We start from the raw sequence: 12,048 nt of genomic DNA on the forward strand, positions 1-12,048 counted from the left end.
GTAGGTGTCGACAAAGCTGACAGTCGTCAGTCTTCACCGATGCAATGTTAACAGATCTTCGTTTCCAAGCCAATCCATTCGTTTTTCTTTGCTTCCTCAAGTTAATAGGATAGGCTGACAATTACTTTGCACAAACTCGTAACTTCCTCTTAATGTCTTCCAACCTCACTATGGGAATTTTTAGCCTTAAAGGTGTGCCTTCCCCCCCCCCCCCCCCCCCAATGGAGCCAACACCACCCCTTTGGATTGTGTTGATCGATTACTTAGGTTGGAAAAGTATAAGGGGCGGTTGCAATTAGAACCATAGGAGAGTAGAGCCTTTTTAGTTAGGGGATTAGGTTTTGGGACAGTAGAAGCTGAATTGACTTTTGTTCTTTGCCTCTCAGATGGGTTGGGGGATGAATTTTCGACAGGCTCGAATCCTCAATATCGGGTAATTGGACTCCATGAGGGAAGCAGCCCCTTAGTGTGAAAACAATTAGGCTGGCCCTCAATTCTTCAGTTGCTTGGAGAAGACCATTTGCAGTGTTCAAAGCCTAAAGGGAGCACGTACTAGATCGCACCAAGTTTTAAAGAGAGAAATCCCATTGACTGCGATTGTAAGAGTGTTGTGAATAGGGTCCCAAAGCTATTTGGGTGCCACATGTGCCCATAATCAGGAGAGGTATTGAGACAAGGCATATGGGACCCACCAATACCATGATTCAGGGTGCCAGACGAGACATGCAAGACCGAGGTATTAGGGTTAGTCTATTCAAAGGTTGCAACGTTAGGCAAAGTAGACGTTGCATCAAAGGATTTGTCCATAGTAGCAGCGGGGAATTTGTCTGTTATTGTAGCATAAACCTACACAAAAGCACGTTCTCGATCACGCCTTCCAACCAAGAATTTATTCGCTGAAGTGTCCCAACTTTCGTCCAGTAAGCCATAAAAACCACTCTCTCCTGCCCATTTCCTTCTTCTAGTGATGCTTGTCAACCCAAAGAGATATTTAGCCTTCTTCGTTGGGAGGAAGACTCCTTTAAAGGCAAAACCGTCCTTAATTCATCTGTAAACATGTTCTCACCGAATGGTAATGATGACACCGGATGTAAACACCCGCTAGCATGGCCAAGGAGACCTTAGCCATAACAAAAGATTCTTAAATCTTCGTATTTGAGGCGGATCAACCTGGAACCCTTTTTTTTGACATATCACTTGGAAACATGCCACAAGTGGCTTTTGAGCATCAAAATGAACATAGAGTCCCATGAAACCATGAAAGGTAGTTTCTAGAGGGTCTTTAACTTCCAGAATCACCCCAATCTTCTCACCAAGACATCAATGGTGCAAAGTGTCACGCGAACTCCATAAGCTTGGATCCAACAAAAAACGCTATCAACATCAATGTTGTCAAGCGAATGGAAGGACACCAGAATTTCATAGAGAAGGTAATCTTTAATGAACCAAGGCTAGGGTTCCCTTACTAGTAATCTCTTGCCACTGCCTCTTCCCCCACCGTGATGGCGAAGATATTTGCCTTAGCCTTAAGGATTTTGACCGCTCTTATTTTGTTCTAGGCATTACGCAAGACTTTCTTGACCACTTGTTCTGAGGGTTTATTATCAACAATCAGTCTTCCCACCAAGTGGATGTTGTCTTCACACCTTTCCTCAAGATCTAGGCTATCTTCAAAGGTGAAATTTTAACAATCGATGGTTTCCTCATCACAGGCCATTCCTGTGAGAAGCAAAGAACCTAGTGGTAGAAAGACCACAAGTACAAATCAACAGGAGAAACAGGTCTCCCTAAAGACCATTGAGGGCCACGAACCAGGGAGAGGATTAAGAGCATTCGTGAAGGGTGGTGGCAGCAGTAGCTCATACTTGTCTCATCATTGAGTTAGCTTGTCACATTTCCACATACTATACTCGTAAAACTTAAAGGACATGTGTTGGGGTGAGGAACTTTCAAATTTCAACGGATTATTTTTTGGACAGACGATAGTGTTAGTGGATTAAATTGTTAGTTTTTAGAAGGAAAAAAAATCAGTGGGGATAGAATTGCATCATGGTGTAAATGCATGATTGCTTTTTGCTACTGTGGTAAAATACCACCTGTAATTATAAGAGATTTAGGCATAATAATGAAATAGATCATAAAAAGTTAGATGGAAGAGATTAAAAATACACTACATGAGCATTACAACACACATGTGAGAGAGATTTGCAAATGACTACTTAAAAGGAGTCATTTACTAATCTTACCTACATATCGTCATAATACTCATGTTGTGCATTTTTAAATTAATCTCATCTAACTTTTTGTGATTTATTTATTCTTCGTTTTGCCTTAAACTCCAAGCAAAAATCCATTAAAAAAAACCAAGCGGAATTCCCAAAAGAAAGAAATAAAATGTCAAATTCCGATAAGACCAAGTCAAATAAATACTGCAACAATGAAAGGGTAAATTTGGCCGTCCCACAACCGCGTTAGAAACTTTCCAGTCAATTTACGCACCAAAACCACACCAAATCAAATAAAATAGAATGAATAGTAGCGTAAGATTAAAATTAAAAATTAGTAACCACAAAATAGAATCGAATCAGTAGCCAAAACATGTGAAATTAATTAATTTTGTGCAGACATCTACCAATATAAATCAGTAAACAAATGGGAAAGAAATCCACAAATATATTCTGTGAAATTAATTAGCATAGTATATTATTTTTATTTAATACGATTTGCAAGTTGCAACTAAATCCAACTAACCAATAGAGACATACTTGGCTTTTATGATATAAAATGGTGGAGACATTCAATCAAACCAGTTCGAAATTTGGATTTCAATCACTGATCATCTCTCTCAAAAGTCTCACATAGATATATTATCCTTTGTTTGTACCAGAATTAGAAATTGTGTGAATGGAGCATCTGTTGGGTCTTCTTAGAGTTCGAGTGGTGAGAGGGACGAACCTTGCTGTTCGAGATATCCGAAGCAGTGATCCTTATGTCGTCGTCAAAATGGGCAAGCAGGTAACTTCGATTTCTCTTTTCATGCTTTTGAGGTTTGCTTTTCCTGCACTTCTTCGATTTCTGGACTTGTGGATTTTTTTTTTTCGACTTTCAAGTTTCATTTATATTTATTTTTATTACAAACAATATTACTACTCTATAAGAACATTAATTGAGAGGGGAAGGGTTTTAGTGTGACATGCCACTGAATTGAAGAGGAAGATTCTATCTGCATGTCAATCCACCTTCTTGCTTCAACTTTCAAGTTTTAGTGTTCTAGTCTTGGACTTGGGGGTTTTGCAGATGTAGATTATGGATTTCTTGTTGGTGGTTGACTTCTTGGTCAAGATTTTCTTTGATCTTGTAAGATTTTAATGCAAACTTATTTAGATTGTCTAATGTTTTAGATAGTTAAAAGACCACATGCATGCTGTAAATTAAGCAAACAAATTTGTTTGCTTAATATTTTTTTGGGATCCCCTTCAACTTTGTCCTTAATCTTTTGAAGATGAATTTCCCTCTTCCTTAAAAGACAAATTTTCTGTCCTACAGTTAGATGTTTAAAAGGAAACAAAAAGAGCGAAATGGTTTTGATTGTACATATTGCCACTGATGGTTTTCTATATGTAATGTGTGATGGTAGAAGTTAAAGACTCGTGTAGTGAAGAAGACTGTCAATCCCGAGTGGAACGAAGACTTAACTCTTTCGGTTGCAGATCCAAGCCTTCCTATCAAACTTGTAAGTACTATTTTCTATCAAACATTCTGGATTGATTGTCTTTCGCATACAGGGCTGGTCCTGAGATTTTTCGGCCTGTGTGAGGCATGAAATGAAACTTTGGACATTGTTCTGAATTTTTTGGGGTGCTTATATTGCAGTTTGTGTATGACAAAGACACGTTTAGTCTTGATGACAAGATGGGGGATGCTGAGTTTGAGATTGGTCCTTTTGTTCAAGCTTTACGTGTGGGTTTGCAAGGCGTACCAAGTGGAACCATAATTTCAAGATTCCAACCAAGCCGGCAAAACTGTCTAGCTGAAGAGAGCTGCATCGTCCATACTGATGGCCAAGTTGTCCAGAATATGTGTATCAGGCTGAGAAATGTGGAGAGTGGGGAACTGGAGCTCCAATTACAGTGGATTGATGTTCCTGGCTCTAGGGGTTTGTAGATTATGTGATTTTGTCTACAATTTTTGTGAAATTAATCCCATGATTTTGCATTATCGTATGCATTTGGAGCATTGTAACGCCGCAACCTCTGAGACTAGATGATTTTCTTTAATTGGAACTGTTGTTCATAGACATAAAAGCGGACTAGTTTTGAGTGTATCCTCCACTTTATTGCTGTAAACACCATTGCTTGAAAATCAAACATACAAGAAAATGCATACACAACATATTCCTGGGAACAAACTTCTTTCAACAAAGTTTCAACTATTATTAAAAAATAAGGTTTTATGGTTACGTTAGACCTATTCAAGATTCAACGATCACTTAGATCCAATAGCTTGTAACAATGTCACATGGGAAAAGTCATCTAATTATGAAGAAGCACAATTTGGGAGGGAGGAATGGTGGTTTGCTTAATTTTGTCGCTGCACTTGAAGCGGATCCCAATTAATTATATCTGGTCATCTTGCACACTTTCTCGTGGAAACAATCTGCCACACATGCGAGGGCGTGTTGACAGTTGTACCACATCGGTGAGGGACAAGGTTTGCTATGTGCTTATATGGTCTTGGGCTACTCCCCATATTTCCAATTGGTTTTATGGTGGAATCTCAATTTCATCAAGCTTAATGATATTTACATGCCACATTTACAAGCAAGGAAAATAATAGTACACAAGCTAGATGATACTAAAGAAGTGAGAATCATTTTCTCTAGCTATTCTTCTTTTGAATGATTCCAAAGGTCCGTGCTAAAGGAGAATTCACTTCTACTTTGTCCTTCAGGAAAATTGGCGCATGATCTTGGCGACAGTCGATCATCAAACCAAAAACTTGTGAAGAGTTCTTCCTCTAACTCAATGCTGGGATATGCAGCACTTTCAAAAGTATCCTCGCCTTCTAACAAGGTCTCCCACCAATCATTTCCATTCTTTGTTGACGACGACGTTTGTGGTGGCGTACTTAAATCTTCTGCTGATTGAATATGGTCTAGAATTGGTTCTTTACTGCTTAAGTAATATGAACTTCTGTTGAATTTTTGGGGCTGAGGTCTTATCACATTGGTCTTTCTCATTTCTTGAGATTTATTTTTCACCGTTTTCATGCGAGAATCGATCCGCAATCGAGTGTTCCAATAATTTTTCACAGCATTTGCTGTTCTTCCTGGAAGTCTTCTAGCAATCAATGACCACCTAAGTACATTACATGCATGAAGAAAAAATGATGAATACATTTGCCTGAAAAATAAGATGAATAAAGAAAAAAAAAAGAACAGAGATTGCATAAACGATTTTCTTCTTTAGAATTAAATGGAGTGGACTAGTTGTTTGAGTTAATATTTAACATAAGGTTTTGTAAATAGCCAAGGCCCATGGATGTCAAATTAAGTGAAGACTTGCCCGAGGCCCAATCGACAAGCCTGGAACAAATTGGTGCCTCAATTAAAATATAGGCCACATGTGTAGGAGTGAAGTGACAAGTGACAGAGACCAACTCACTATTAGCCAAAAAACACTTTCTAATGGCACTACAAGTAAAAAGATGATGACTCATTGCCCTCCAAGAGCTTTCGGACAAGAATAGAGCCAAAAGCAGTCGGGCCAAATCGTCTATAAAAGGAGAAAGAGACAACAGAGATAAGGACACTCAACCAATCAAACAAAAGACATACAAACTTGCCTCTCAGACAAGCAAATACCCAAAAAGCTGCACTTCGTCCAGATTCTGCACCTTTTAGCCATAGATTCCACGCAGAAAGCCATCTTTTGGCAAAGCTCTGCTACCTTATCCTAGATTCGTAGAATAGATTCCCTTTAGGAAACCTTGTTTGTATTTCCTGCTTACATTTCCATTTTGCAGTACCCACAACTCTTCTACAAACTCAAAGAGAAGTGGTTGCAAGAGGTTTGAACCTTGCCCGACAAGGTGAAATCTTGCCCAACTTCCTTGTGTTTGTACTTACAGTTTGTAAATCTATTGTTTAAATGCATATTCTGTTATGTTTTAACTCACTTACAATTGTTTCTCGCTCTAAGACCCATTTATGATCAAATTTGGCTAAGCAAGTTAACTTCACTTCTTTAAGCGTCGAATTGTAATCAAGCGAATGATTAAAAGGATTATGGACTCCCTTCATCTAAACATACAAAACTATAAGAAAAAGTCCTTGGTCACAAGGCAAGAAAAAGAACTTAATGCAGACTTAACCCATTTGTGACAATCCTTTGATAACAAGAAGTTTAAGCATCTTGGGGCGCAAGTAATCGACTTAGATCAAATATATTCAACATCTATTATATTGAGATAACAGTGGCACGCCTAACTCTTTGTTAGTTTTGATTGTGAGCCTCAAGACCTACATCTAAGGCCCCACAAATGCACATTTCAAAACTAACTTTGTACTCTTCTTGTAGCACACCAAGTAGCAAGAACTCGACCAACAACCAACATCAACGCCAAGTGCCAACACTCCAAGGGAGCTGTGCCAAGGCCAAATCCTTGCCCGAACATTAGTTTTAATACAAAAAATAAAATTACTGCGTGTATTTATTACCAAAGTTCTCCCTTCTAATTCTATTAATTGTGAAATTTTGAATGTATAACTTCTTATCTATTCTGATCCAAGCCTCTGTTGGCCGAATACACAATCTTAAAGGTTTGCTCAGTCGACTAGGGATTAAAAGCATGAAAATGACTTTACACACAAAAATCATTACGAAGAAAGGTTGTTTGAGTTTACTAATGCCCTTCCGGATAAAGATTTTTATTTTTTCGATCAAGAAAAAACTAAGGACCTGTTTGATACTTTATTTGAATCCAACTTTTTAAACTCAAAAACAATTTTCAAGTTTTAGACCTTAAAAACTTGTTTGGTAGGACTATTTTTAAAAATTGAACTCAAGACTAACTCAAAAATATAATCTATTCTCTAAAAACATAAAAAGTGAGTTTTAAAGTTTTTAAACTTAAACTCTCTTATTTCTTTTCTCTCATTCCTCCTCTTTCTCTCCAAATCTATCTCTCTCTTTTCTTCTTTCTCTCTCCTTTTTTATTACCTTTTTCGTCTTTTCTCCAATCTGCTCTTTTTATCCTCTCAGTTCTTTCTCTCACTCATATTCCTCTCTATTTCATCCGATCATCTCTCTTCTTTCTCTTTCATTCAATCATCTCTTACTTTTTTTCCTCCTCTCTCTTCTTTCTCCCTCTACCGTGACCCCCTCTGTTTAGATCTTTTTGTCTAGTTAAAGTCGTAAGATTTGAAATTTTTAATTTGCATACCCATCAAGTTTTTGAGTCTTAAAAAAAATTGTTTTCAAGAAATGTTTTTAAGAAATGTTTTGAGAAATGATAAAAAATTTCAAATAAGATACCAAACAGTTCCTAAAATTTTTGGTTTATTGCTATTAGCACTCGATATTTGTCTTCATTTTAAAAATTAAGACTAAAGTCTGAAGTTTGATTTTCAATGATACCACATTTGATACGAAAGATTTTTTGTTTTGCTTAACCAAAAAACAACTCTGCCCCTTAAGGTAGAATATTATAATATTAAAAAATTTAAAATGAATGTTTATAACGCTTGCCCTCTCTAATGATTTTGTAGTTTAGATTCTCATGCTAGACTATAGCTAAAAAATAAGAGTAATCCTCACTTTACTATACTCAAGTATCGTGAAATTTGCACGTTGCTACCCTTAGTTTTTCTCCTCTCACTTTTATACCTAAAATTACGATTTGCTCTAAAATCATACTTCGTTACTCTAGCCTTTAAGTTCTCCATTAAACAATGATGTGGTAGGCCATTGGCCCACAAAAAAAATTTGGGAAATAATTGTTTTTAATAAATCTAAAAAAAATACTACAAAATTGAAAACTTTTTGCTTGATGTCTAAATGAAAAATAAAATGACATATAAATTAGGAAGTATTAGAAAATACTGAAAATATGGGGAACCAGAATATATTAACAAAAAATATTATATTCACACACTTCAAATTACTTACACCACACCTTTTATTTATTTTTTATTCTACACAACACTAATACTTCATTGAAAAACATTAAAATATTAAAAGAGTGGAAAAAGTAGTTTGAGGTCTATGATTATAATCTCACTGTTAATAGGTCCAATTTCCGTACAATGAAAACGACGACATGAATTGAAAATGACACTTATTTATTAGTACCTGTTTCCCAAAAGCCTGTGAAGTCTAATTATAAGATCTACTTCATCCTCTTTAAAGTCTCCTCTCTTGATATTTGGCTTCAGATAGTTTAACCATCTTTGTCTGCAGCTCTTCCTGCACCTGTTTAAGCCTGCATACATAATTGAAAGTTTACATTCACATAACATCTTTCTACGTGAACAACAAATATTTATGAGGGACTAAGTCTCTCAACATGGCCCTCCTCACACACGCATAGGTCATTTTAGCCATATATGTAAACACAATAGATGAGTGAGGTGAGAGCAAGTATGACCGTTAGACACATTAACATGTTCTAAAACATTAATAAAAGTAAAACTTGAAACTTGAAACCATTTAACAAATATACACATTAACATATATACCTGCTTTGTATGAAACTTGGTTCCACTTTCCCTCTCCATGAATCTCAACGCACTGCCTGAGAAGATTGTCTTCCTCTCGAGTCCAGGCACCTTTTCTCACACTCAGGTTTTCGTTATATCCCTCCATCTCTTATCTGCTAGCAGCTAAGCTTAGCTTATCTTTTGCCTGCTACCCACTTCATACACTCCAGAAAGACACCTAGCTACCATTATATATAATTAGAGTGTGTTTGCCATGACGTTAACGCTATGGATACCATCGGCCTAATTAATCTTACAAGGCCAGTGACGTGCATGTCTGATATCCACAGAAGCAAACACTGACAAGTTTAAAACATTCCAACAGTTGTTAATAGCTACCAGTCTAACTTGTGAAATACACACACACACACACTCAATATATAGAAAAGCTAACATTTCTGCACGACAACATTGACAAGGGAAATCAATCCCAGGGCATAAAATTCTCTAGCTGTAATATAATATTCAAAAGCACATTCTATGAATGTGAATGCAGAATCGTGTAACTAGTTACAACACACATCTTTGACCACCATAAGATACCTTTATCATGCTTTCGCTGCTTTTTCAAGTGTTTGTTTGCTTCTGCTTGTCCAAAAAAAAAAAAAGTGTTTGCTTGTAATTTATGGAGTAGGATTCTCTCCTCTCTTTTTTTCCCTCTTCTTCATTCCCCTCCTATTTGAATAGTCACGGTCAAGTTACATGAACATCTTCTATTAATTTTTTATAGAAATAGAAAGACAAAATAAAGAATGTGAGAGGAATGGATGGAATGGAACGAAAAAAAGAGAGGAGAAAATCCTAGCCCGTAATTTATTGCTACTGTCTGCATTTTGCGGCACCCCCACTATATTGCTGTACAAAACTCTCCTACGGAAGTTTAGACGCTACACCTAACACATTGCTCAATATAATTGGCCTACGTGCTTCAACTCACTAAGCTTTCACAAGAGTCAATCTCAGTTAATGTCTCTGTACTCAAATCTTAGTTTACTGTCACTAAAAAAACACTTGGGCGTACGAAAATCATTTGTCCCCTAGAGCAAGAATTCTCACCTAAGATTTCAGGCTTACATTATTTTCATAGGTGGTTCAGCCTTGTTAATTTAACTCCACGTGGTTAATCGACATTTAGGGTCACTGCTTACTTGGTCACATTATACCATCGGTGGTCCTACTTGGTTATCTGTCTTGCGGGACCACGCTATCAGATGGCGTATGTTCTCACTTGGTTAGTCCGTATTGGGGGACTATGCGTATTCTAAAGATGGATTTCGTTGAATGGTTTATATCCCTTTCCCTTATTTGTTCCGTTGAGTGGTCCGAAACCTTGTCTTCGTTGGATTCCGTTAAGCAGTCCAGAATATTATTTCTTGTTAGGTTCTGTTGAGTTAGTCCAAAACCCTAGATTCTTATGCATAGAAGTTGCTCAAGTTTATGTTTGTGTCCGTAACTTAGGGTTACAATGCTAGACAATTGGATTTCATGTAGAGAGCTACGACAACCCTTATGAAGGTTGTCTTTATTAGTGACGTGATATATGATCTTGATGGTTGATTATTTGTTGTGATTGTTGAATTGTTGTTGGAAAGTAACGTGATATGTGTGAAAGATGAAAGGGAAATCTTGGTTTTTATATGGTTTAGTTTAGGAGTGGGCACAAGTCGAGCCGGGCTCAAAGTTGGAGGGACCAGACCGGACCCGTTTATAAATTGAACATAGCGGGTGTTGGGTTTTTAAGAAATAGAACCGGACCTATCTCAGTCTGTTACAAACGGGCCGGTTCCAACGTGTTCAGGGTCCTTTTTATTAAATTTTTTCTAGGGCATAATTTGCCTATAAATCTTTATTAGGATTCTTTCAAGAATGGTTGACACGAGGAGCTCAGTATGTTGTCAATAATGCTACTTGTTTGGTTGCTCAGAAATTGAGGGAAAATGAAAGAATAGTGGAACTGATGTCGTGTTAAAAAATGGCAACAGCAAACACCCAAAATCCCTTTAATCATTTTGTAAATCCCTAATTGATTCTTCAAGCCTATATCCCTAAAATTGAATATCTTAAATCTAAAGAATTGAAGATTTCGAACAGAAATAGGGGGGAATTTATGTCACCTTACACCTTCGAACGATTTCTGAGCACTGCAATTGAACCACTGATGCACGAACTGATACTGTTATACATGAACCATTTCTAGGCACTGCAGTAGAGAGATGAAGAGGCAATGCCTTTCGGAAATCGAGATAGGAGAGACTGACCGACAGACGGAGTACAGATCTGCGCCTGCATTGCCGTTGCGAACTCAACAACAGATAGTTGAGATAGGATTTGTTCAAACTTAGAAATGAACGGTGGAAATGGTTCGGTCCGGGCTGAGAGTCCATCCTCTCCGCTCCCCTTCCACGCGGGTCCTTAGATATGACATATTAATTAGTTAACAAATTTGATGATTCCAATATTTAGAGTAAAACTTAATTTTAAGTTATAAATCTACCCCAGAAATCATAATTATAATTACACGTCGTCATCATCATGTTACACTATGATATTATATTTAACGTCAAAGAGAAGGATATTGTCCGCTTTGTGCCCCGACCATGCCCTTACGGTTTAGTTTCTGGGAATTCACACCAGAATTTCCTAGTGGATCACCCATCATGGGATTTCTCTCGCACGAACTTGCTTAACTTCAGAGTTCCTAAGAAATCGAAGCCAGTGAGCTCCTAAAAGGCATTGTGCTAGGTAGAGATGAGAATATACATATAAGGCTTACAAGATCCACTCCCCTGGACGATGTGACATCTTACAATCCACCCCCCTTAGGGGCCCGACGTCCTCGTCGGCACACTTCCGGCCAGTGATTGGTTCTGATACCAAATTGTCACATCCCAGTTCAGGCCCCCACCACATCTCGGGCTCGTCTCCACCATAGCACGATATTGTTCACTTTGGGCCCCGGCCACGCCCTAACGGTTTTGTGTCTGGAAACTCACACAAGAACTTCCTAGTGGGTCACCCATCATGGATTGCTCTCGTGCGAACTCACTTAACTTTGGAGTTCCTAAGGAATCCGAAGCTAGTGAGCTCCAAAAAGGCCTCGTGCTAGGTAGAGATGAGAATATACATAAAAGGCTTACATGATCCACTTCCCTGAACGATGTGGGATCTTACAAAAATTTAAGACAATTATATTTTTGTAAATAATTACTCAAACATCTTTAAAATTTTACTACATTTTCCCTTCATTGAGCACTAATTTTCTTATAATGGAAAAAAAATTCAAGTTGGAT

The 12,048-nt window shown here is 37.5% G+C and overlaps 2 protein-coding genes across 4 annotated transcripts; one reads left to right on the forward strand and one right to left on the reverse strand.

Moving 5' to 3' along the window:
• The first annotated feature begins 2,667 nt into the window (after window positions 1-2,667).
• On the forward strand, window positions 2,668-4,277 carry LOC103444203 (protein C2-DOMAIN ABA-RELATED 4-like). Its single transcript, XM_008383126.4, has 3 exons — window positions 2,668-3,015; window positions 3,638-3,733; window positions 3,874-4,277. Exons 1-3 carry the CDS (start codon window positions 2,905-2,907, stop codon window positions 4,162-4,164), a joined length of 498 nt encoding a protein of 165 aa, XP_008381348.3. The 5' UTR covers window positions 2,668-2,904; the 3' UTR covers window positions 4,165-4,277.
• Window positions 4,278-4,739: 462 nt separating this feature from the next.
• On the reverse strand, window positions 4,740-11,156 carry LOC103421948 (transcription factor MYB113-like). Of its 3 annotated transcripts, none has more exons than XM_029107484.2 (4): window positions 10,873-11,156; window positions 8,738-8,940; window positions 8,352-8,481; window positions 4,740-5,357 (listed from the first exon to the last, which is right to left on the reverse strand). In XM_029107484.2, the coding sequence occupies exons 2-4, from the start codon at window positions 8,862-8,864 to the stop codon at window positions 4,883-4,885; spliced, it is 732 nt and encodes a 243-aa protein (XP_028963317.2). In that variant the 5' UTR covers window positions 8,865-8,940; window positions 10,873-11,156; the 3' UTR covers window positions 4,740-4,882.
• Between the last annotated feature and the right edge of the window lie 892 nt (window positions 11,157-12,048).

The sequence above is a fragment of the Malus domestica genome, chromosome 09 (genome assembly GCF_042453785.1).
Source record: "Malus domestica chromosome 09, GDT2T_hap1".
Taxonomy (NCBI): Eukaryota; Viridiplantae; Streptophyta; class Magnoliopsida; order Rosales; family Rosaceae; genus Malus; species Malus domestica.